The following is a 26,145-nucleotide window of genomic DNA, read 5'->3' on the forward strand; positions in this document are numbered from 1 at the left end:
TCAAAGGTCAGGGGCTAATGATTTAACTAAAAATAACTTGAAAGGTGAATTATATCTCTGAGAATGAACTTGGGTGGTGTCACTTCGGTTTTCTGGGGAGTTTTTCCTTTGTTGTGTTTTGGTCTTTTAAATTTTGCTTTGTTTTTAATGCAGCCTGATGATGAAAATTTCATTTGACATGAACAGAGGCTATACTTTAGACCGCTGCTTATACCAAATAATTAAAAATAATTCTCACTACATTTCATACATCATCCAGGGTGCTTTGATGGTAGTTTACTTGTAATTTTTCCTTTACATGTGGCGTTCTGTTTCTTTAAAGTTTTGTGTCGTTAAAGAGCTTTCTGCTGAGCTGGCCCAGCTGCCTGGCAGGACCACTCCAGCCTCCTCCACGACTAAAGACCTTGCTGCCTGTGGTAGGATGTCCATAAGCCAAGTCTTCCTGGGGCTGTGGCAGTAAGAGCTCATCCCTGCTGCTGTTTTGTCCGTTCTCCTTCAAATGCCGAGTGCCATCTCGGGCGGTGTTCTGTTGTGTTTTCCCTTCTCTCTGCCAAAAAGCACAAAGAATAATATGCTAGAGGATGGTCACTGCAGTGTGTTAAAGCAGAACAATGGATTAATGTACTGTTGAAGACAAGAGCGGCCCTGAGCGTGGATGGAGCGCTGGCAAGAGGACGCTGCTGCAGACAGTGAGGGAGCCCTTTGTTTGTCACGGTGGCTGTGGCTGCTGCAGACACGGAAAGTCACTGCAGGAGAGACAGCAGCAATGCTTTCAGCTCACACAGAGCAAACCCTCTCTTCTCTAAGCCAGTGTGTGCAACGGGCATGTGTGTATGTACTTGTGGAATACAATAATGGATCCCTTATTCCTGAGCACATGATGTGCTAGGGAGAAGAGTATGTCTTCATATCTTAGGACATGGGGGAAAGAAATTGGCTAATTAGCAACATTCTTAAGGAGAAATTATTTCAAACTCATATTTTCATTATTGTCTTTGTAAAAGTGGAACTCCTGAGAAGAGACCAAGGACTACAAAACCAGTGTGCGTTTTCCATGCTCCCACACGTGTCCTTCAGGGATGTGACAGCTGGAATGAGACACCTTTATTTCCATGTTCCTTTCTTGGCAAAATAGCTCATTTTTATTGACAGTTCTGTCAGAAGTCTGTTTTGCCAGAAGTCTGAGTTTGCATTCCTTGGTTTTCTGAAAGCCTTTTGTACTTTGGGAACTAAAATGTTTAACCATCAGAGGATCCATTTCATAGACTTGAGCTTCCCCAGTCTTCATATATTTAATGGTATTTAATACATGAAACAGCTGGTGATCTACAAATGAAAAGCTTATGTTGTTGCCTGTCTCCTGTGTTAGGCAGACTCTGAAATCAGACCAGAAGTTTCATATTTTAGAATGGCATGGGGTTTTTTTTTCCTGTTTGAAAGAACACAGGTGCCAGGGAATGGTGCCAATCCTAGGAAGAAATGGTTGTTTTTGACACGCTGCAGGAACTGTCTGTGGGAGAGGAAAATTGTTACCAGTTGTCCCATTTAAGCCTGGATTTTAGGAATTTGCTTTGATTTCTCCTGCATCCTGCTGCTGCTCTCTTTGAGCAAGAGGATCCATGTAACTCCTGCAGCTTCCTGAGCCACAGGCTCTTTCCCACACACCTCTGTCTACCATGAGTGAACTCTGTGAGGGGGAATGGGGAAGAAACACGAGTGTTTCTTCTTCATTTTCCAGCTGGAAATCTTCATTGCTACTGGAAGCCATCCCAGGCACAAAGACCTCCCTTGAGATCTTGTTTGATGGCCCCTGTCACTGGAGGGTGAGATGAGACTTGTGGCCAAGGCTGGCATCTCTGGTAGCTGGGTCTGTGTGACCTGGGCTGCATAAACCTGGGTTATCAAGCTGAACAGTTCTTCTTTCCCACGACTTTCCCACTGAGACTGAGCTTGGTGTGTCTGAATGTGAGCTGTGCTGTAGTCATTCACACCTATTGCATGTGTTACATGGAAGCTGAGAACATAAAATTAGGTTGCTTTGATCTTCTTAACACTTTGCTATTAAATTTAAAGCAGCACTCAGCCATTTCAAGTAATTTCTTTTTACCAAAATGTGGAAAATCTGTCTCAACCAGTACCTTCATTTGGTTAAACAAATGCCACTGTGGCTCTCCCAGAGGATGGGTGACAGACCCAGAGGCTCCTTCAGCCTGTGGCTTTGAGCAGCACGAAGTGGGTGCTGGAGCTGAGCTCTTATCTGAGGGCTTGGCATTGTTCTTGAAGATAGGTAGCATCTTGAGAATAGCAGCAGAGTCTCACAGGAAGCCAGTGGGAGATCAAATTGATTTGATGGGAATGGTGTTTAACTCCAGGTGGGAGATAGAGATGGTCACCATTCTTCTACCAGGTGGGAAGGCCTGGCCAGGCACCTGAGGTGCCTGAGGGGTTATCACAAGCATCATGCTGGGACAGAGGAAGGGAGGGAGCAGGAGGAGAAGGGGCTCTCACCTCTGGGGGCCATGGTGCATTAGAGGCCCTGCTGAGGGACATGGACACGGTCCAGTTTCCATTTGGGGCTGGTAGGGTGTTGGGATACCTATGGACTCGTAAGCATGACACGTCACCTGTAACACAAATTTGAGACAAAATCACCGATTTTGACTAAGGTGGACGGGCGTCCTATACTTAACACAGAAAAAGAACACGTATACTTTATACATGTTTGAAATAATGAAGCTTTTTATCATCAGCAGGGGTTTTTTTTACCGTCCCAGAAGCAGAACTCCAGACCTTCTGCCGGCCTTCAGGCTGCAGAAGCCAGAGGTAGTTTTTCCATGCACATGTCTTCGATTCCCCTGCACAGCATTTCCCAGTGGCCTCGGCAGGCACTGGCAGACCCTGCAGACTGTCACTGTGCTGCCTGAACGTGGAGGTGCCTCAAGTGTCATTCACAGCTCCTGTGCTCTGAGGACAGCCTGGTCTGTGCCTTGGCTATGCTCTCTGTGTTCCTGCCCCAGCTCTGTAAAGCTCTGGGGGAAGTTTTATTCCTTCTTTCGCCTCTTCATGCAAGTGTATAAGATGTGATTAAGCTCACCCAACTCATAGGAATACTTTGAAATGTCTTTCATTTTAACTTCATTTGCTTTGAAAATGTAAAAGCTTTATAAAGCACATGTGGTCTTTATTTTAAAAGTTTCAGGCTCTATAAATGTTAATTTGTGTTATTTTGTAGTGTGTTGTTTATTCATATAGTTGGGTTTATGCACAGAGCCCTCTTTGAGTTGAGAGAAAATTGTTTTAGCAGCAAATTGAAATTATTCTTTTTTACAAGAGAAGAAATTCTTTCACAGCAGAGGGACTGTCTTCACTCCAGAGTTGCTGTCTGTGTCCTCAACAGCCATGCTTGAATTTTTCAGATTCAGAACAATTCTGGGATAAGCTGGTGATTAGATCAGAGGGACGAAAGGTTTCTGTGGCTGACTCTGCTGTTGATTTCTCTATGTGTAAGATGACGCTCATGATCTTTACTAATGAACACTGCTAATGTAGTGGAGCCCTGTACCACACACTCCGGGTAGAAGTAGCTGCAGCAGCGTGTAGTGAATAGCAGTAGCAGATCTTTGCCATAGCCAGGCTCTCTGCAGTGGCTCTGCTGGCTGGCTGGGCTGTGCCAGCAGTGTCCATCCTGGAGGAGCATCCTGCAGGCAGGCGGCTCGGTAACGAACTGCCTCGTGCCTGCCACATGCACTTACCTTACGCTGTGCTGCTAACATCTGTGGTGGAAGGGTTGTTGCCAAGCTGGGGATGCAGAAAATAAGTGTCTTGAGAGAACAGCTGGGAATTAACGTGTGTTTGTGTTTCAGAGATGAGCGAAATCAGTCAATCATTGTCAGTGGGGAATCTGGAGCTGGAAAGACTGTCTCTGCTAAGTATGCCATGAGGTACTTCGCCACGGTCAGTGGATCTGCCAGTGAAGCCAATGTTGAGGAGAAAGTCTTGGCCTCCAACCCCATCATGGAGGTAAGAGGGCTACTGCACCAAACCCCACCCTCCAGCTGCAGTTACTACTGTGGGGCAAACCTAAGCGTTCAATAGAGAGAGCAATCCGTACTTCTAAAAAACATCTATAAATATATATTAAAATTTTGCGTTTAATCCATTTACAAGGAGTTGCTTTAGGTGTCATTTTTGTAACATTTATGAAAGACTGAGAGAAGATGGGAGGGAGGTAATGTTTCAGTATTGATCATGTATTTCACATAAGAAAGTAATTTTTATATGAATACTGCTTTAAGTCTCTTCAGCTTTGTAACTGGTAGTTCCCAGACTGCTGGCCAAATGCAATTGGAGAAGACTGTTTTTGTGTGTAAAATTCCAAAGAGGATAAAACTTGTGGTCTTAACCACTAAATATGTACATCACACAGTGGGGCCAGTAGATTGTACTCTGAAAGGAAGTAAAGCAAATGTTAAATTTTAGGAAATACAATTAGAAAAGAGAGACTGAGAGAAAACAAAGTTACGTGGGATGCACACAGTTTCTTTCAGAGGAGAAAAACAATATAAGAAGACATAATTTTGCTATAATGAGCTCAGAGTCATGTTTCAGTTCTGGAAATGGTTGTAACTAACTGTAGTCAAGTACCAAAGCCATTGGCTTGGGAGCACAGATGCTGGCAATAGACTTTGAGAGAACATGTACAATTCCTCCTGCTTCAGGGTCTGTTCTCTGGGAGGCTCAGGAGACACAAATTCTGATGTCATAGCCAAGCAGAAAAGATCTCTTAGACTTAGCTGAATTGTTTCTCCTGCCTTTACCTACATGTGTAGCTTCAAGTTGTGGTTGAAGTTGAGGAACTACGTTAAGAAATGATTCATTAGAGTGATAGTCTTGGGGGAAATTCTCGAGAGAAGTAGCTCTGTCCATAGGGGCACTCATGCTCCTGCCTGTGAACAGCCTAGGAAAATGCTTTTGGACCACTGATGCCTTGGTAGATGTTGGTCATCTCTCTGCAGTAGTGTGAAAGATCATGAGTAAATAGAGTGCATGCAGTGAAATGTGAAATGCAAAATGCTGCCATTGTTTTTTTTCTCAGGTATTTTAAAAAATGAACTATGTTTTATTCCTCCTTTCCTCCTGGCATGAGGAGTTCATGATACTCAAACTATAGCTGCCCCATCACAGTTGTGTGTGTCTGTCACAAGGTAATTGTGCCTGGTTTGTGGTGCTGTGTGGTGTTTGGAAACTTCTGTTGTGGGATAAAACAAGCTGTGCTGTGCTGGGCAGTGACTCCTCCAAATGTCCAGCCATGGGAGGAAGCCAGGGAGCTGCGCTGTGCCTGGAGCTGCAGCTGCCCCAGGGGAGCAGTGGCCGTTCTGCAGGTGTGAGCTGAGCCCAGAGAGCACCGTGCAGTGCTGCAGTGTTTGCAGGAGGAGCCACATCCCGCCCGGGCCACGCTGACATTGGGCGTGCGGCTGACGGGGCCGGGGCGCTGAGCCCCCTCCTGCCCTGCCCAGCACGGCACTGGTACCGGGTGCCCTCACATCAGCCTGCCAGGGACAGCTCTGGCACGAGGCTCTGCAGGACAGCTCTGTGCCTGGGCCTTTGCTGGGTGAAATACAGACTCTGCAGTTTCCCTGCACCACTTCTTTTGTTTGGTCTAAAAGCCTAAAGCGAACATCCTGCTCTCAGTCCTTGCACCCCACCTCCCAGTCAGTGGCCATCAGCTCACCACTGATTATCTGAATTAATTTTCAAAAGCAAGGAAGTTTAAATTGAGGACTAGAGCTTCCCATCTGTACCTTTTTTCATTCACTGAGAATCAATGGTGGTGCTTTATTTTTATTTTTTAGGGATACCAATTTTGTGAACAAGGGTATATCTAAAAATATATTTCAGTTGCTCTAAAGGTCATTATACTTGGATAAAAGTTATCCTTTTAACTCCCAACACTTGAACTTTAAATTAGCTTTAGAGTCAGTGTTGTAAAATTTGATGTTGAGACAGACTCTTATGATAGCATAATTAATGTTTTGAAGTCTTTAGTTGATAAATCAGTAGAAACACAAATTAACCCATATATTTTAGGAGGAAAATGAGTAGTTCATTTTAGGAACAGGAAACTCCTCACTTGCTAAGCTGACTGTAAAGTCTTAGGAGCAAAAGGTCATTTTATTTTTAAGTTTCTCTTTGGACAACCTAAACATCAGTATTTAATGAGCTACCATCACATGGTCTTAGCCTACTAAATACTCAGTAATGTCAAGAGATCACTGTACATTTCTAGCAACTAAGTGACTACTTTTGTAGTCAATAACTATATACAGTTTTCCTATTGCAAATGTAGAAGTGGAGAAGTCTTAAAGCGCATCTTTATATGTCATTTCCTGCTGCTCATTCTTTGTTACCCTCTACAGCTACACAAATAGTACAGCTCTGTATGTGCTCTGGCAAGCAATCTTATAATCCCAAAGACTTTCTGGTTTTATCAGTAATACTTTTCAAAGGAATAACTGGTTTCTGAAATGTTGTAGTATTATATTGCTACCACCACCACCAAAGTATATCACAGTAGCAATAATTTTAAAACAGAAGAGTACAGCTAGAGTTGCATTCAGTTTGAATGAATTTGATGTTTCCTAGAGCTGCAGAGATGCAGTTTGTTCCTAGATCCTTTACAGCAGCTGGCCATCTGATGCCCACTTCGACATCTGCTCTGTTGGGTGTGTGTGCTGCTGCTGCTGCTCTCATGGTGTTTCTGACGGTCTAATCCCCCTTTCCAGGCCGTACCAGCTGGCACTGACCCATTCACTGGCCTTTTGCTTGCAGATTTGGGATACTCAGCAGTGCTGCTTGCTCTCATTTGCTTTTCTCAAGTTTATTTCAGTACAAAGTTCCAGTCGATTGCTGTGTGGACTGGGAAAGTAGGACACAGATACAGTGGTGCACTTGGGGCTTAGTAACACACACAGTACCATGTGGTGAAGGGCAGTGTGCTGCATCTCAGTTACTCCAAATGCCATTCCTTCTGGTACAGAGATACCTTAAGGAATTTTTTGGAAGGTGAATTGCTGTATGATGTCTGAAAAATGGTCTAACTGGGAAGAGAAAATGCTTTTCTTTGAAGTTGAGCACGTTGTGATTTGCATGCCTTGAATTCTGATCCCGCTGGTGACTGTTGTGGGGTGAACCCCAGTGCTGATGAGGTAAGGCAGAATTGCACCACGTAGGATCCACAGTCGTTATTTGCCCTGGGCATCCCAGGACATGTGAAATGGAGGAAATGCATGAAGTATTGTTTGTTGTGTGTGAAGCTGTATTGAATTAATCTGAGAAAGTTCAGCACAAGGCAGGGCAGCATCGAGGGCTGTCTCTGGGTCAGTAACCAAGCTGCTGTGGAGGGGGTTCAGTTTCAGGCAAATGACACAAGTCTGTGCATGTTAATTTTTAGATTATGCTTAGGCACACAGTAAATATTTTAAACTTTTGTGTTTGCAGAAATGGTTTGGAAATGTGGTGATTAGAGAGTAATAGTAATAATGAACTGTTAGCCAGGCAGAACAGAGTGGGCTGGGGGTTTACGACAGGTGGACTTTCAGAGGTTGCAAGGACTATACTTATGTCTGTACACCTACATATATGAATACAGCCAGGTGAAATAATTCTTACAGTTTTAATAAGTCCTTGGAAGAAATCTGTGTGTACGTGAGCTTTCTGTTAGACTCTTTTATTTCTTTTTGAAAGACTTCAGAGAACAATAAAGGATTTTTAGCTGTAAAATTAGACTATCTGGAAGTGAAATAATTGCTAGGAGTATCAGCTGCCAGTCTTACATTAATGAAATACCTATGTTTTGATGTAACTTTTTGACCAGGCAGAGATCTTTCTTCATTAAATTCTTGATTATTTTTAAACCAGGACAAGATTAATGTTGTTAAGTGTTTATGAGCCATGCAGATGATTAAAAAGATGTGATAATTTCTACAAGCTGTTTAACCTTTACAATATTCCCTTTTTTCAGTCTATTGGAAATGCCAAAACTACCAGGAATGACAACAGCAGTCGCTTTGGAAAATACATTGAAATTGGTTTTGATAAGAGGTATCGAATCATTGGTGCTAACATGAGAACTTACCTCCTGGAAAAATCCAGAGTGGTGTTTCAGGTAATACTGATGTAAACTCTTCATTTTGTTATGTCATACTTGAGCCAATCCACTGTGTTCCACACTTCCTCTCCACCTTTGCCTACCTGATAGTCTAGAGCTCACTAAAAATGGACTTATCCTTGACTGGCTGCCTAAAGACATAAAAATAATAATTAGTTTGTACCATGCAGGGATGTTACATGAAGTGCTGTTGTATATTTTAAAAGTAAGAGGGGTTTAGCTGGAAGAGAGTATTTTTCTTTTTTTTTTTGGTTTGAAGGTATGGAATTTAGAGTGCCTAAGTTCAGAATTACTGAATGTTGGTCATGAGTCATAATCTTCTGAGCTTGTCCTTCATTTCAAAATTCAAGCTTTGCCTTGGCAAGGAAGATACTCCCTTTACCAGCTTACTATAAATGCTGAGGCAAATGGTATTAGTTATTTTTGGAAAATGAAAAACGTTTGAGTGTGATCATTTCGCCCACCCACAGAATCCTGATCTATATTTAATGGTAATCTGCAGCTCTGAAAAGTGAAATCATGCTTTTTTTTTTTTTCTTTTTTTTTTTTAAAGTGAAAATGTCTGCATGCCTCTTACTGTTGAAAATGTATTAAATTAACCAAGAAGGAAAAGATAGATGCTGATTTATCTTCCTTTTTTCCATGTGGCTTCTGTGCTCTTAATGTATTGCTAGATAAAGCATTATACACAGTAATTAATTTCTGCTCATGGTTGTTTCTGCCACTTGTTAAGTGGTGAAAAATAACAAATTCCTTTCTTTTTAAAGGCAGAAGAGGAGAGAAATTACCACATCTTTTACCAGCTTTGTGCCTCTGCAGCACTGCCTGAGTTTAAAACCCTACGATTAGGTATGCCATTCACCTTCGTTGTGTCGTGTGGTGGTAGGGACAGGGCAGCATCTCTGAGCTTCCTGAGCCATAGATCCAAAGGAACAACTGCTCCCTTTTAAATTCTAGACTTTTAAACCTTCAAATACTAAAATGTATTGAAAATAACTAAAATGATAGACCTCAGACTTTGTGGTTTTCTGATAAAACAAAAGTAACAGATTTGTTTATTCAGCAGACTCTAATATACTGCAGTTGCAATCAATAGGACTTAGTATGTCCTGGAGGGTGAAATTTTCTTCTCTTGGTTCTTTAAAACCTTTTTTCCATTGCTCCAGCCACTAGAGGATTTTGCCCTTTCTGGTATAAGCATCTGAAGAGCTTATTTTGATCTGCATACTTTTACTTGGGCTGTTAGCAACGATTACTTTACAATCTCTGCTAACCTGGTGATCAAAAAGCAGATAAGAGAATTTTTTCCTTTTTCAAATTAAAATGTTGATAGAAGAAAGTTTTGTCATTTGACAGGAGTTGGTGCTTTGTAAAAGAAAGGCATGATGATGGCCTTAGGATAGACAATCACCTCATCATTTTAAAAATTCAGTATAAATTTCAGGGCTTTCTGTATATTTTTAAAAGTCGGTTTCATAGCAGGAAAACTGCACAGCCTGTGCTGGTTTCTGAAATACCGTTCTGGTTTTACAGTGTTTCTCTGCTCTTCTGCACCATCCTGGCACATTTAGGATTCGCATCTGCTCACACAGGAAAGAAAGGAACTGATGTAATTATAACTGAAGAAGCCATTTAGCAGACTTCTCTTTCAGCATTCTTGGAACCTTGGCTGATCAGAAGAAAAGGAGTCTGTTAGTGCAGCTGGAAGCAGGGGAACCACTGAAGCCATAGGAATTTACACAGGAGAGCTACTGGTCTACCAGTGGAGCCCAGAGCTGTCCCCAGAGTGGTATGGAGCTATCTGTTCTCCAACCTCACCTTCTCAGCCTGAATGGGTCACACATACTCCTAAGGCTGAGCCAGGCCATAAATTAGAAAAGAGGAGAAAATGGAAGAAGATAATATCCTGATGCAGTACTAGCACAGTGATGTCTGTCACACGATTCCAAACTCTGCACCGACCGCTTGGTGGTTGGTTCAGACTTGAGGAGTAACTGCTTCCAAAGGGATTATTCCACAGGTGTGGAAGTCTGAACCGAGGTTAGGTAGAGAATATGCTTGGGCACCTACTGTGGGAATCAGGTAGCTTAAGGAATACTTACTTGCACAGTTAAATCTTGAAAAAAATCTTCTCTAGAAAAGTGTGTCTTATGAGCCAGAAGGCGAAAATATACATATGTCAAATCATGGATTCTGCCAAGAGCAACTTAATCATGACACAGCTTTACAGATGGGCTGTGAATTTCTGCATCAGTGTGTATAATACATGCTTTTTATTATTGCAGGGAGTGCCAATTACTTTCACTATACGAAGCAAGGTGGAAGCCCTGTGATTGATGGTGTTGATGATGCTAAGGAAATGGTGAACACCAGGCAGGCCTGCACTTTGCTAGGTAATTGGTAAATCACAGTCTTATTCCAAATCTGAGATACTAGCAACTGTTTTCTATATTATTTGTGTATATTTTTTTCATACTCTGTTGTGTTTAAAACCAAGGAGAGTTTGATAACCATGCAGAAGGTATTTAAATTGTAGTAGAATTACAGATCTAAGAGGAGCATACATTATATGAACATAAATGGTGGATTCCCTTGGTGTAACATACACAGTGCTGGAGGTCACTGACAAAGCACTTTGAAACAGCAAATTAAATGATTCATTTTAATAGAATTTTTTTTTTTCATCTGGTGGTAAAATGTTTTTGATAGAAGTGGAGCCAATTAGTACTGTCAAATGTCAAAGTCACACACAGCGGTCTCTGTTTTTCTCTCTTTAATAAATTTTTTCATCAGCTGCAGGTCTCTCCATTCAAAACATTTTATTCATCCTTTTCCAGGGATTAGTGATTCCTACCAGATGGGAATTTTTCGAATCCTTGCTGGCATCCTTCACTTGGGCAACGTGGAGTTTGCATCTCGGGATTCTGACAGCTGCACTGTTCCTGTGAGTAGTAGATGAGCTGAAGGGCACGGTTTGCACTCTGACAGGCCTGCCTTCTGCTTGTTTGCAGGGACCTCTTCTGAAAAAGAGTAAAATGGAAATGTGTTTATTTCTAATTTGCTAACATTTTCAGTCTTTTGCAGATGGATTCAACTCTTCTCAGTTTAGAGGCTTTAGACAGTACTCTCTGTATTACAGCATTGGTGTACAATTATAACTGTAATTGATCTGTCCTAGAAAAGTCTAGTAGGCAAGCTAGCTTTGAACTCCTGAGCAGGTGTCTAGATCTTTATATTCCAACATGAGTATCTTCCCTGCACACAGTCAGTGCTTTGCCAAATGAGGTTTTTTTGACATTAAATTCCAAAATGTCCTAAATAATTGCAAAATAAATGCTTTGCAAAGTCCTCTGGGATGTCTAGACATGAGCATAGGATGTACAGATACGATTTGTGTGACTCATCTAAGTGTCGTGGTTTTATCAGTTCTTTTTTGCCTTGGAGATCAGCAACAAGGACTGCATAGTCTGATCTAAAAACCCTCCTCACTGCTGAGGGCTGAGGCTTCTTGCCCAAGCCCATATTCTGGAGATGAGAAGCCAGATCTGGCTGGTCTCTTCTTTGGATTGAGTGACCAGTTTCTCCTTTTGCTTCTCCTTGCATGTCCACTGCTGGCCTGCACAGCCTTCATCTTTCTCTTGCTCTTGCAATAATAGCAACACTTGCAGGGTTTCTTTCTTGTGTCGCTGTCAGTCCCTTTCTCAAGCATCTGCAGTGGCAGTTTCTGGAGCTGAGACAACAGGTCCTTCATGGGGCCAGAGCTGACTGGTGTTCCTGCCCTGACACCACCTGCTTGTGGGATCTAACAGCTGCTTTGAAACCACAGCAGTAGTCTGGCTCTTTGGCGTGCCTTATAAAGGCTTTTGCTATGAAGAAAGCTCATTTAGCGATCACAGGTAGAAAGCTGGTGAGCCCCAGGACATGAGGAGCTTGCCTGTGTTGTAATGAGCATCTCCAGTGCAGGAATCCCACTGGCTGAGCTGGTAAAAAGCTGCAGGTTCCTGTGCAACCCTGGCCTGACACCTGGCAGGCAGTGGTCAGTGTCGGCTCCGTGGCATCATTGCCTGGGCTGTGCTGTTCTCTGGCAGTAGCCACGTCACCTCAGAGCTCTGTGCCATGCAGACTGCTCTGCTGGGAGGCACTGGTGTGGTGCTGGAACAGTGGTGCTGCAGGGTGCTCAGCAAAGGCATGCTGCTGTGGCAATGAATCAATTTGTTTAATGTCAGCTTGAGCAACCCTAATGTGACACTCATTTGTGCAGTGTTCATAATTATTATTACTTTATCAGAGTCTTCCAAGCCAGTAAAACATGCTCAGTTAACTGGATTTTGGAGGTGTAACTGCATGGGACCTGTATGCTGTAAGAACTAGAAAAAGCCCCAGAGAAGTCACAGGGATGTGGAAATATTGAAAGCTGATGTACCCTGAAGGGTACATGTGGTAACAGTCCTGTGCCATCTGTCCTTGTCAGAACACTGCTTGTCAATGTGCTGCTGAGCCACCAGGTGCAATGGGAGCATTATCAGGAGGCAGTGCTAGGGGAGCTCCTGAGGAGGAAAGACCTGTCTGCCTCCTTGACTTCTAGTGATCAGTTTGCATGTTAGTCACAAGCTGTAGTATCTTATTGAGTGGTAAATGCACTGCACTGGTTTTTATGCAGAAATCTTACATGCCCATCTCAGCATGCAAGCCTTGCTGGTTGATTTTACCCAGTTAAACAAAGCTCAGGTTTTTTTCTCCTATACAGTCCGATTTGAGAGCTAGAGAACATCATTGTGTGCTGCAATCTCTGAGTGTTTGTCTCCAGAATTCACTGAGAAAACACTTTAAGTACTGAGACCAGAGCACTGAAGCCCTTCCATACTACTTGTTTCTTGGCTTGGGCTGTTCTGCATTGCCCATCACTCCCTGCCGTGTCTGTATGTGAGCAGTCAAGAGCCCCACTCAGGAGCTGCAGTCCATTTGGCCTGAGGCAGTAGTAAGAATTCAGAACACCAAGTCCAGCCCAGCGAAGCCAGACGATTCATTTTTGTGAAGGTTTCAGGTTCCCTGTGTGAAGCATTTTGGTGCACACAAGTGTAGTAAAATAAAAGCCTTTAAGGAAGCTTGTTCACTAACTCACTCAGCAACGTGAATGTGCTGAGTGGGTAGGGAACTTGCTACGTTTTGAAGGAGGAAGAGCCGGGGAAGTTGCTGTTGCTGCTTATTGTAGGATCACTGCAGGCAGGCAGTTCTGTTTGCACGGTTGTATGTTTGCTATGGGTAATATTGTTTCAATATCTAATGAGCCTGTTTTTATTAGCCCAAGCATGAGCCCCTCATCATCTTCTGTGACCTCATGGGTGTGGAGTATGAGGAGATGGCCCACTGGCTTTGCCATAGGAAGCTCGCCACTGCCACCGAAACCTACATCAAGCCAATTTCCAAACTTCATGCCATCAATGCCAGAGATGCACTTGCCAAACATATCTATGCTAATCTCTTTAACTGGATTGTAGATCATGTGAACAAAGCCCTCCATGCTACTGTAAAACAGCATTCTTTCATCGGAGTGTTGGACATCTATGGGTGAGTTTTTGTCAGAGATACGACACTCTTACGTAATTATCTGACTGCAAAGAATCTTTTTCTTTATCATCTAGCACTGCATGGATTACACAAAAAAGCCCCAAACCCTAGCAGCTGCTTATTCCAGCTGAAGGAAGTAGGTGTTTAGTTTTGACATACTATCTAAGATCTTTGTCATGACTTTGACATTTATAGTGGGATTTCAGGTTTTTGCTGTTGGTAGTTCATTTATCTGTTGCATTGTGGAAAGTTACAAAGGAATTTTCATGTCAGGTTCCTCCAAGCTGGCACTTACAGAGAGGATGAAGATAACTAATGTGCTCTCCAGGAACATCAGTCCTTTCCCTGCGTTCCTCATCCCTGCCTAGAGAGGAAGCATCACTGAACTGCCTATGTAGTGCAATTTGCTGTTTCCCTGTGTGCTTTCTTGCTTGACCTGTGTTATTTGTGCCTGAAATAATTAATTTAACTGGAGGGAGGGAAATAAAAATTTTGGGGTAATTTTATCTTTTTTTTTTTCAGTACACTAGTAATTTTGAGTATATGCATATTTTAGATTTGAAACATTCGAAATCAACAGCTTTGAACAGTTCTGTATCAACTATGCCAACGAAAAACTGCAGCAGCAGTTCAATATGGTAAGTAGGAAATGACTGGCATTTCCTCTTCCCTTTCCTCTCATCCAAGTCCATTCTGCTAATTGGGTCCCCAGTGGTTAGGATGAATTCCTTCAGTCTATTAACCAGCTGTCCTGGCTGTGGGCTTTGAGGGATGGGGAAAGATCGACTATCTCCTAGAAATAGATTTTATGACTAACTGCTGCTCTGGGACTATTTGAAATTCCGATCACAGTAACAATTATAAGGCAGAAGCAGTGCTTGGCAATTAAGACCCTGAGATTGCCTGTCAGTGAGAGCACCGTGTGGATGAAGTTGGAGTCAGTGGTGTCTCTGTAACCTCCGAGAGCCCCTGGATGGGCAGGCGAGCACGGCTTCGCTGCTGGAGATCGGCCGCCTGCGCTTCCTCCCCGGTGTTATTTTTTGAGGCTTTTCAGCTGCATCCTGAAGTTGATGAATGACGTGTGGCAGAAGGCGGCTCTTCCCCCTCCTCCAGAGAGATCACGATTCTCTCCTCAGCCTTAGTGACGTTTGCAATTACATATCTTACCTGCATAATGATGAGGCAAGTTATTTCTGCCGGGGCTGTTGCTAGGCTCTGCTGCAGCACCGGGATAGCTCTGAACTCTCGTTGTGATCGCACCTCTGAGGCAGCGTGTGCTCGCAGGACTGGCTCCCCTGTGCCCTGCTTAGTCCCTGTGTGTCAGGGAGTAAGCAGGGTGCTGGAGCAGAGGCTGGGCTTTCCAGCCCTGGCATGCCCTTTCTGTGTGGGTAGTGCCATGGTTGGCTTCAGCTCCGTGAGTGGGATGTCGTACCTGCTGGGCACAGGGCTTCTTGGAGTTTGTTCAACTCTGCAGCAAAATCTAGTTGCTGTAAGAGCTGTCTGTAATGGTTCTCTTCTTCAGTAAAGATCACTGTGACCCTGTTCCCTTCGCTCCCGTGCAATTGCTGTAAGCACCTGCCTCACGGAGGAGGGGGTGACAGGGCTGTTGCACTGCTGTCCTGCCAGGCTGCCAAACCCAGTGCTGGTGAACACGGACCCCTTGGGCTGCCGTGCAGGCACACAGGGTGGAGGTTGCTTTAAATTAAAGCCCTGTGGCTGGTGGCAGCCAGCAAACCTTCATGTAGCTGCCTGGAGCAGCCTGAGCCCTGCTGAGGGCCGCTGCTTGGGAACAGCCCGACCACCCGGCCCTGCCTGGTGCCCACCGCCCTCAGGGAAAATCAGATCTGAAGGCATTTTTCACCACCTAATTGCTAGTTCCTTCACACTGAAAAAACGGGTTTCTGTTTTCTTTCAGATCTTGGGTTGGATATGAGTTGCCAGTAGAACGATGCCAGGGCTTCCCTGCCAGGTGCAGGGTGGGAATGGGTCCCGTGGGCGCGGTTCAGGAGCGCAGTGTTGGGAAGGATGGTGTTAAGCTAATGAGATAAAGGGATAAACAGCTTTGTCAGGGTGGTTTTCTGCTGCCTGACAGATGTGTGCTGGGGAGCTGTGAGATGTCTGTGGGCTGTACACTGAGCTCGAGGCAGCTGGGACTGGCACCCCAGTTCAGGTGCTGTGGCACCCCAGACCCTGCCCGTGCTGCTTGGTGCTGGTGCTGGGGCACTCCCAGCATGGGTCCACCTGCCACAGCAGCATTAAGTGTGCAGAGAAATGTAAATGGGGGATGAAACATCATAAAAAATAACTGGAGTCAGCAGTCTTCTTGGTTTTTCAAAGCACTTGTTCTATTAAGACCACAGTTTGCCTGTTTAATGTCTTACTCTGCTTTTTCCTGAAGTTTTAATTCCTCTCTTATGCACTTTTCATTAAAGCTGTGCAGGTTATTTGTGATAATATTTTTGAATAAATATACAACTACATGGTTACTGATATTTGTACCAGATAAACCTGTCACAGAATTTTCATTAAAGGATTCCTAGTGCTAATACTCCTTCAGCTTTTGCCAAAGAGTAAATTTTAATGCAATGCATTGTGTTAGAAAAAAAATCAGCAGCCATTTAAGAGGAAATGGAGCTCTGTTCTTTTACAAGGAAACACAAAAGTATTTATAGTGAAATTTTGCTTGAAATAGAGCAGTGCTCATAATTTCCAAATCATAAAAGCTTGGCATATCCCACTTTATAGGTTGCTGTTCCTGCACTTGAAGCTTTCTGGGTTTTATGTTGGTTTTTTATATGAGAAAAGAGCTTATAGTAATTGTGGGACAATATAGTAAAAAGATAGGGTATTTGCAGAGAATATGGAGTGCTTTAATTTAGTCTGTTGTTTTTAGGCCAGGAAAAAAGGTTAATTTATTTCTCATACACTTGTTAAAGGGTTTATTCAGTTGAACTAGTGTGTCACTTGACAGCCTGGATTAATGTGCCAAAATGAATTCAGTTGAGAGTTCAATGTATTTATTCTGCATTTTATTTCACAGAAAACTGTTTTCTTTTTGCCCTGTAGCATGTCTTTAAGCTGGAACAAGAAGAATATATGAAGGAACAAATACCATGGACCTTGATTGATTTCTATGACAATCAGCCATGCATCAACCTCATAGAGGCCAAAATGGGAATTCTGGATCTGTTGGATGAGGAGTGCAAGGTGTGTGTTCGAGGGCTTTCGTAGAAAGGGGTCATCAGCTGTCCTGCTTCTGGGCCTCACAGGGAGAAGTCATCTGCAGACAGTTGTCATTTTGACACTGCTGGTGCAAGAGTTTGGAAAGCATACAAACAGAATTGGCAATTACGGGAGGAGAAAAATGGTTGTAGTAATGAACCCCCTCTCCTCCCCCCCATCATGTATCTCTATCTGTTCCTGTGTCTCTGATCAACTTTGTTTGGACTTTGACAGTTTTCTCTTCCCTGAGGATAGTGAGTGCAGTCCTTGGTCCTGTCACATTTCCCCAAATTGCCACTTGCTTGGTGTTTCACCCTTTGTCTTTTAACTTGCTTGGTGTTTCACCCTTTGTCTTTTATCTTGGTTTATTTTATGCCAAGCCATGTACAGGGGATGGCTCAGAGTGTCTGCCTCAGTGGAAACCCAGTGTGGGGTTCCTTTGCATCACAAAGTGTCCCCAGAAATCTCTAACAGAGGTGGATGAGTTCTGCTCAGCCTGGTGCCATGCCTTTGGGTTCCCTGCCCTCAGGTGTGTGACACTGGAGGCACTGCTGGTGTCAGATGTGTCCCAGCAGGGTGACACTGGAGGCACTGCTGGTGTCAGATGTGTCCAGCAGCTGCACCTGCTGCCGAGCAGTGCCCAGTACCCGGTGTGGAGCAGGAGGTGCACAGCTGGGTACTGTCCTTGATTTGGGCAATGCTGGGAATCCAAGGAGCTAGAATGTCAAAGCAAACCATCAAGGGTTGTCCCCATCTCCTTAGAGGCTTTTGCTAGTGAAAAGTGTTCAAGGCATTTTAAGTGGATTCTGTATTCTTTTCCGTAGATGCCAAAAGGCTCAGATGATTCCTGGGCCCAAAAACTGTACAATACTCATTTGAATAAATGTGCTCTCTTTGAAAAACCACGTCTGTCAAATAAGGCCTTTATCATCAAGCACTTTGCTGACAAGGTAAGGACTTTTCCTCCAGTCCTGCTTTCCTGCTGCTGTTGGGAGGGGATCCTGGGGCTGCTACAGGCAGGGACTGGGCAGTGCCATCCCTGGCTCAACTCAGCTCTTGCAAAAGTGTGCCTGCCTCATCCCCATCAGGAGGAGAAAGTGAACTGGCAGCTGTGCAGAGCCAGGGACACAAACGAGCTCCTATCACATGCTGTAACCACTGACCATCCTTTTTGCAGACATGGAGGCTTAGTGCATTTGCAGCTCTCAGCATTACTGTGTCAATTCCAGTTATGCAACAGAAATGTACAAGAAAGGAAATCCTGTACCCCCCCACTCCTTTTAGCTAAAGAGCAGCAAGGAATTAATGCTGGTTTTGCTGCCATCTCAGTGTGTAAAGAGGAGAGAGGCTAACACACCCTTTTCTATTGCTGGAGCAGTGTGTGCTGCTCCCACCCTTGCCTCGGCTGCTCAGGGAACAGCTATTTCTAGGGAGCTGGCTGAGGGGTGTCTCAGTGGAGTGCATGTCGTGTTCAGCTCCCAGTGCTTGTCAAACTGAGCCACTCAGGTTAAAACAAAACATGTGATAATCCCATTTATTACAATTGTTCTGTTATACAGAAAAGCTGCCTCTGAATATTGTCAGCTTTGTCAAAAAAGGTTTCCAGAAGCTCTGGGATTCTTATCAGTAGGTCTGCACATGCTGACATGAGGGGTTGGAGGCCTTTATCTGCCTCCACTAGGTTTCTCCCAGGCTCCTGAATTTATGTGTAGAAGAAGGATCCTGTTCTTTTTGCATCTAGTGTTACCTTAATGAATGCAGCAAGAACATCTCTGTAACTGTTTAGATTCACGAGTTCTATTTTATTTTGTGGATGAGAGAAGAAGAAGGAATTAATATTTCATAATCTGTTCATTAGGTTAAACTTTGATATAGAAAGCAAGGCTTTCCTAGGTCTAGTCTGTGAGCAGCAAGGTCCAAGGAAAGGTGAAAGTAGCTCCAAGCAGGTACTATCAAAGCTCTAAGCTCTGATGTGCTGTCTGTACTAAGCATTTTATGTTTTCTGTCTGCTTATGTGACCGTACACAGACATCTTGGAGGAAAAACAAAGCCACAGCTGTCAGATGAGGGGTCTGTGCTGCGGGTTCCTCCTGGATGAGGCAGGGATGCTGCTGCCCTCTCCTGGCACGGCCTCCCGCAGAAGGAGCACGGATGGTGCCCCGGGTAGTGCTCAGGGTGGGCTTTCAGCTGCCGAGAGACCCTGGGGACATCCTCTGTCCTCCTCCCTCTAGGAATTCCCTGAAATGTTCTGCAGCTCAGGGTGTAGTGTCATTGTGCGAGCACTGATAAACAGACTTCTGACAGTAGTTTTGGTTTTCTTTCAGCCTTGAATTAGGACAGTGACATAAATGGTAGGTTTTTATCTGACACTGGCTGTTCTTTGGTCCAGGAGACCCTGTAGCCCTGTGACAGAGGATTGTTATGTATTTTCACAACATTCAGACATTTTATGGCTTCTGGTAAAATTAGTCCTTGTGAGCACAAATGAGGCATTTCCACAATAAGCTTCAGGCAGATGTACTTAACTGCCTCCTGGCTAATGAGAGGAGATACTTTGTTCTTGGTTGCATCTGGATTTCAGACAGCTCTGCAGCCCTGATGAGTTCAGTGCAGGAGATGCTCAACACACGTTTTGATTGTTCACCCTTACGGAAACCATTCAGTCATGCTGCCTTACCCACGGGCACCTCTCAGCAGTGAAATGTGTCTGGTATAATGCAATAGCAATATTCCTCTCTCTCTATTTTAATGTTCTATGTTTTACTGGAAAGCACTCTCTTTGAGGAAAATCTATATTTAATGAAGATGCACTTGGGAGCTGCTATTTTCAGTATATAAAAGAATTATATTTTAAATGTGAATGTTACAGCTGGTAAATTCTATGCAAGTTATTCTTATTTAATTTCTTTCTGTGGTAAAATGATGGCTTTCAGGTGGAGTATCAATGTGAAGGCTTTTTGGAAAAGAATAAAGACACAGTTTATGAAGAACAAATTAAGGTCCTAAAATCAAGTAAGGTTAGTATAAAGGTTTTTTTTCTTCTTCTTTTGCAGTTATGAATCCCTTGAATTAAGGATCATATAAAACTCCTTAAAAATCTAGGAAACATTTCTCCCTTAGTACCAGATCAGCTGAAATTCAATATAGTTTGTGTTTTTCTTGGTTATCTTTATGAATTTAGAAAATCTAAATCCTAATTTTTTTCCATGTAAGATCAGTCTGTTTAGCCACTGATTTCACTGTTTGTGGTTTGGGGGCTCTTTTGTTGGGTTTGGGCTTTTGAGTGGGTTTGGGGAAGGGGCTTCTTTTTCACAAAACTTTGCTATATTTTCTGTAGAGATGTCAATGACTTCTGATACACTGTAGTGGTATAAGAAGTCTTAACAGTTAAGCCCTTAATTTTATAACCTGAAAACAGAAGCTCCTTGTCTATGGCGTGACAAGTGAGCAGAAAATTTCTGAGGGAAAGACAAGTTCTGTTCCAGAAGCAAAATGAGAGAGGAATAAAGTACATAGACCCTAAGGGCACAAACCAGAATTGACAATCTTGTCTCCTTGCTATCTATGAAAGAAAGATAACATCTGAATTGAAAAATACTGCATGAAGGAATATTATACAACAGGCCTTCAGTGGCATCGCCTGCATTGTGTAATGGCAGAAACACTGGTTGTGCGCTCAGAAATGGGAAGGCAATTAACTTGACATTGCACAGTGGTGGCTGTTGGGAATTTGCTGGCTCTAATGGCTCAGGAAGCTGGGTATCAAGGACAGGCCATTTAAAATTATGCTTTTTTATCAGGAAAACCAATGTTTTTCTCTTCTGTTTCTATTCTGAGCTGATAATATGAAGCTAAATGATTAAAACATGTGGTGTAATGAAACACCACAGCAGACTTTCCACTGGGAGAAGTGTTGAAGTGGTGTAAGGGAAGCCAGTTGCTGGGGGTGGAGGGGGAGGCAGGTGGCATCTTTGGGGAGCTGGTAGGGGCCAGCCAGCCACTCTGTGCAGGGCAGAGGAACAGGGTGCTCTGAGGGATGTCAGCCAGTGACTGAGGGACAGGCAGTGGGGACAGAGCTGCCATAAGAGCCTGACAGCAGCTTGGGCAGGCTCAGTGTAGCTTGAGACAGTTCAGTCTAAACACTAAAAAGAAACATGGTTTTACCTCATGGTAAATTTTGCCAAAACCAGTGTAAAGAATGTTTCATTTTTATTTTTCATCAGCACCTCTTTGTTAGTAGTTGTAGTAGAACTGCATTTCTGATTTTTACTTTATTTTGTTGGTGGTGGCGTTTTCTGGGTTTGCTGTGCACATCCAACAGAAGGTAATTCTAAATTGAATGCATCATCTGTCATCCTGCCCATGCCCAATCTCACATACAGCTTGGATGCATCTTTGCTCTCCAAAGTGCATGACACACTCTGCTCTCAGCAGGCACTGTAGAGTTCAGCTATTTATTTTGGCCTTCTCTGTAAATCCACCCACAGAACCTCTTTGAACTAGTTCAGTTTCCATGCATGTATCATGAAAGCAATCCAACAGTCCTGGGCTTTTATGCTTGCTACTGGCATGGTTGTTAAAATCTTCTGTTGTGGCTCTGTATTGAGAGAAATTATCTGTAAGATTGTTAGCAGCATGTCTGTTAAGTTGTCTGAAAAAATTACAGGGAAGAAATGCTTGTTGCTTGTTTTCTATCACATAAATTATCTACCCTTTGATCAGTGTTTCCCCTTTCTTTAAACACTCCTAGTGTTCTGCGAAACAAAGAAAATCGATGAGGTACTAAAACCCAAAACCAGACAGGAACAGGAAAGGCCCTGCAGTGTGGATTGTTGGAGCACTGCTCCACTATTGCTGACCTGTACTGGAGAGGCCAGACACTGTTCCTTTCTTCTACCTGGGGACACTTGGGCCAGTGCCTATGAAAATAGTGCCTTTGATATGCACTTGCTCATTTTTACAGGCGGATTTTCCCAGGGTTGGAGAAAGGGAGTGAGACTTGGGTATGGACAGCTTAGAAGAACTCATCCATCTGCAATCAGGAGCTTCAGAAAAATCATGTCACACTCAAACAAGTTTCTGTATAGGCTGAAAAGACCTGGCTCTGTAGCTCAGATGCCTGTGCACACCAACTCACTGCATCGAGGGCAGCTGACAAGGAGGTGGTAGCCCAATCATCCTCAGCTCTGAGTTGAGTCAGGGGAAGGGAAAGACTAAATCACCCTCTGCAAATGTCATTCTTCCACCAGCTACAGAGGTAGACTCAGGTGAGATAAAGCCAAGCTGTGATACTCCTTTCTAAGTTCAGGAATTCAGGATACCTTTGTAGCATCCTTAGTCATTCTGTTTTGCTGGAGTGCTGTGCTGGATGCTACTGGGGAACATTTGATGCCTTTTCCCAGCCCATCTGGCACAACCACAGAGCACAGGTGCCATTTTGTTGTGCAGCGTGTTTCATTGGTTATTGTGTCTGCTCACCAAGTTTCATAAGACAAAACCAATTTTTTAATTTTTTAGGTTGTACTTGGCCCAAGCACTTTCTAAGTACTGAAAAATGAATGTTCCTATCTCTTGGGAAAAAATGCACAGATGCTAGATATAAAATTATTTATGGACAGGTAGAGAAGTTCAGATTCTCTTACTCTTATAATGGTTCTGAAGTGTTGTAGTTGTCAGTAGAAAGACCTGGTGGTGTTATTTTTAGTTATAAGTTACTTCAGAGCAGCTGTGATGTATCAGTATGTTTTGTAGCCATTGGAGAAAGGGAACCAGAAGTCCTGTGTGGTATTGGAGGGATGTTTCAGGTTTTTCCTCCACTCCCACTGGCAGGGAGTAGATCTCAATCAGATAAATTTGGCTAGTGGTTTTTTTTTTTTCAGTTGATGGTTCCTCTTTTAAGCTGATTATTTCAAGTTGGAGTGATAAAGCAGGAATCATCTTTGCTGCCTGCTGCTTTATTCAGTGTCCCAGATACCTCTCAACCACAAAGGAGACTGCTGCACCATTGGAATATGAGAGGACCCGGTTGGTTTCCTCCTTAGATCAAAGCAGCCATTTATAATTGCAGCCAGTAGCTATGAAACTGCTGTCAGTATCTAACAGATTCACATGGAAGCTATTGCTGGCTGTATGAAAAAAACCTCAAATCACAATTTTATCTTCAGAAGGAGACTCACTGATCAAACCCACAAAAGTTTTGGTATTAAACCATGGCCCACTCACTGTACCACTTAGCTTGTCTGCTTTTTGCATTTGTCTCCTGTGAAGTTCAACAAAAATGCAGTTCTTAAAAAAACTGAGCCTGGAATTTAGCCTTAAGTGCAAACAGGTGCAGTCACTTGCTGGATTCTTACCCTCTGTGTGTTTTTTATTCTGTTCTACCAGTTTAAGCTGCTGCCAGAGTTATTCCAGGATGAGGAGAAGGTCCTCAGTCCCACATCAGCAACCCCTTCAGGGCGCGTGCCCCTGTCTCGAATGCCTATCAAACCTGCCAAGGCCAGGCCAGGCCAAGCCAGCAAGGAGCATAAGAAAACTGTGGGACATCAGGTGAGTTAGAAGATGCAGCTCTGTTAAGTAATCTCTCCCTTTACCTCCTTTCTCATAGGTCCCAAGGCGTGCTGGTGCCTCATAGGATCCTGTGCGATTTTGAGAGGTGCAGCTTATTACAACTTGGAGTTTGGAGCAAATAGTCCCTAATTACTAATGCTCTGTGGGGCACAATTTCAGGGGGGCTATTTCTTATTGTGGTGCCAAACCCCAAACTGATGCTTTTCAAAACAGATTTAACATGGATGCTGAGAAGTTTTGAAAATCTTAAACTAGGTCTTTTGGATCATGTGCTGCTTTGTCTGACTCAAATCAAAAGTGGGGTTCAATCCCCAGAAAACCTGGTTCCAGTTATGAATATGCCAAACATAAGATATCCACCTATTTTTGCCATAATTAAAAGTATGAAGATGAGGTCCATTTTCTGAGGTTATCTCAAACATGACTGAGCTTACTGAGGCTATTCACTGATATTTTTTTTCATTTTCTTTTTCAAAAAGTTTCGAAACTCTCTTCATCTGCTGATGGAAACCCTGAATGCTACAACTCCTCATTACGTGCGCTGTATTAAGCCAAATGACTTCAAGTTTCCATTCACGTAAGATGCCAGTTCCTGTGTGGTTTGAGTAGCCCGTGCTGGGAGGGGATTGCCCAGGGCCACCGAGGTTCAAGGCTCTGCTGAACCTTGCTCACTCAGGAGCAAATACTGTGTCTCCTTTCTCTGGTTATGGGTTCATTGTGTGTGTGTACGTGTATTACAGCAGGAGATGTTCGGGATTAATAGAGGGAGAAATAATTCCTGATACCATTTTTTTTGTTTATGGTGATATATGAGAAAAAAATTCCAACATTTTCATTGCTGGCAGTTTTAAATGTAACTGGCAGTTTGCACTCCTTGAGCTCATTTGACATTTGCTGGAATTTGCTTTTTCAGATTCCAAAGCCTATTTCATTATATATTTTTTTTTTTCATGTATGAACTTGCTTAGAGCTTTTCTCAAAGCCCAGGCACACAAAGACTCCTGTAGCTCTTGGGCTGACCAGCAGGAAGTGCCAATGGGCTCAGACAGTTCTCTGGCCAGGCTGTCCTCTGTTACCCCTGAATTTCAGGAGCACCTTATTCACCACCCATCACATCCCACCCCTGCTCCCCACTGTGCCACTTCTGTCCCGGGTGTGCACACAACCAGGACCCCCAAGTAATGCAAACCTAGTCCCACACCCACCTTTTGTTCCTACCTAGATTTGATGAAAAGCGAGCAGTGCAGCAGCTGAGAGCTTGTGGTGTCCTGGAGACCATCCGCATCAGTGCCGCTGGCTTCCCTTCCAGGTGTGTTTGCTCTCTTTGGATTGCTTTCAGCTGCAGTTCTTTTTAAGGTAATGCTCATTGTTGGGACTGACACTGTGTCTGCTGTTGGGACAGGTGGACGTACCAAGAGTTCTTCAGCCGTTACCGTGTTCTGATGAAGCAGAGAGATGTCCTTGGTGACCGAAAGCAGACCTGTAAAAATGTCCTGGAGAAGCTGATTCAGGTATCAGACTTAGTGCTGAGAGCATTTGGAATCTGCAGGAACAAAGACAGTGTTGCTTGCTCCCTCATAGCCACACTATTTTAGGACTTCCACAGAGTACTAAGCCACACATGTATTGTAAGCTGTAGCTCTTTGACTGCTGTTCCTTTCAGCTTAGAATCAAACAGCCAACAAAATTAATTTTTTTCAGTGTGCCTTTGTATATTCTCAGTTTTTCCCTCAAAGGAGTACTACAGCCTGTAGACATAAAATACTATTCTCTTTCTGGTTTAGTTCTGAAATTCCAGATGTGTTTGAGCAGCAGCAGCATGCTTTGTTCTGCCCTAGTCCTGATACCATAAGTGATGTGTGCGTGTCTGAAGCCCCAGCTGCTTTGTTTGCACTGTGTAATGTGGTCGAAGATGGACCGTTCAGAGGGCTCAGCTACAATTTAAGCAGAAAATTGTACATGTGCACTGACTGTATTGCTTTTGATATTACTGTATCTCTGGGCCCCTTTGTCACCTCCTCTAGCCTTCCATGTCATCATCTTCATGGCATTCTCATCTAAGAAAAAATCTCAGGATGCTCCTTTGAGCCATGCTTGTGGCCTTATTGTATTAATTTTTTAACAGAATCATACAGACAAAATACCCTTCTTCACTACTTAATTTAAGTCTCAGATTACCCAAAATATTACACAGATAATTTTGCCTCTTTACTAACTGTGCTTTCATTTAGCCCTTCATGCCTTTTTTTATGCACTAACTCTTAATGCTGTAACTTATCCTCTTTTTACCTCTGAAAATAGGACAAGGATAAGTACCAGTTTGGTAAGACAAAAATATTTTTCCGGGCTGGTCAAGTAGCCTACCTGGAAAAAATAAGGGCAGATAAGTTGAGAGCTGCCTGTATCCGCATCCAAAAGACGATCCGAGGCTGGCTGATGAGAAAGAAGTACGTGCGTATGAGGAAGGCTGCCATCACCATCCAGAGACATGTCAGAGGGTACCAAGCACGATGGTAAGCACTGCTCAGGGCAAATCCCACACCAGCCTCAGTCCAGAGCCCTGTAAATAGGGCATTGAGATGTGATACATTGGTTCTCGCCTTCCTATACTGCCCGAGAGG

General features: G+C 43.5%; 1 protein-coding gene across 13 annotated transcripts in view; it reads left to right on the forward strand.

Annotated features, from left to right (window-relative positions):
- The window catches only part of MYO5A (myosin VA), a 98,732-nt gene that overhangs the window by 39,645 nt on the left and 32,942 nt on the right, over nucleotides 1–26,145 (forward strand). For 7 of the 13 annotated variants that reach the window (XM_048317308.1, XM_048317298.1, XM_048317300.1 and 4 more), the window contains 16 exons: nucleotides 3,864–4,020; nucleotides 8,021–8,164; nucleotides 8,935–9,016; nucleotides 10,453–10,560; nucleotides 11,005–11,111; nucleotides 13,470–13,735; nucleotides 14,292–14,373; nucleotides 16,802–16,942; nucleotides 17,782–17,907; nucleotides 19,891–19,974; nucleotides 21,279–21,281; nucleotides 23,342–23,503; nucleotides 24,004–24,101; nucleotides 24,747–24,833; nucleotides 24,927–25,035; nucleotides 25,826–26,037. In XM_048317308.1, the coding sequence (XP_048173265.1) occupies nucleotides 3,864–4,020; nucleotides 8,021–8,164; nucleotides 8,935–9,016; nucleotides 10,453–10,560; nucleotides 11,005–11,111; nucleotides 13,470–13,735; nucleotides 14,292–14,373; nucleotides 16,802–16,942; nucleotides 17,782–17,907; nucleotides 19,891–19,974; nucleotides 21,279–21,281; nucleotides 23,342–23,503; nucleotides 24,004–24,101; nucleotides 24,747–24,833; nucleotides 24,927–25,035; nucleotides 25,826–26,037 (1,968 nt within the window). The remainder of the gene's footprint in view (nucleotides 1–3,863; nucleotides 4,021–8,020; nucleotides 8,165–8,934; nucleotides 9,017–10,452; nucleotides 10,561–11,004; nucleotides 11,112–13,469; nucleotides 13,736–14,291; nucleotides 14,374–16,801; nucleotides 16,943–17,781; nucleotides 17,908–19,890; nucleotides 19,975–21,278; nucleotides 21,282–23,341; nucleotides 23,504–24,003; nucleotides 24,102–24,746; nucleotides 24,834–24,926; nucleotides 25,036–25,825; nucleotides 26,038–26,145) is intronic. The other 6 variants (XM_048317299.1, XM_048317301.1, XM_048317302.1 and 3 more) reach the window with 1 other exon arrangement.

Source organism: Corvus hawaiiensis, chromosome 13 (genome assembly GCF_020740725.1).
Source record: "Corvus hawaiiensis isolate bCorHaw1 chromosome 13, bCorHaw1.pri.cur, whole genome shotgun sequence".
Taxonomy (NCBI): domain Eukaryota; kingdom Metazoa; phylum Chordata; class Aves; order Passeriformes; family Corvidae; genus Corvus; species Corvus hawaiiensis.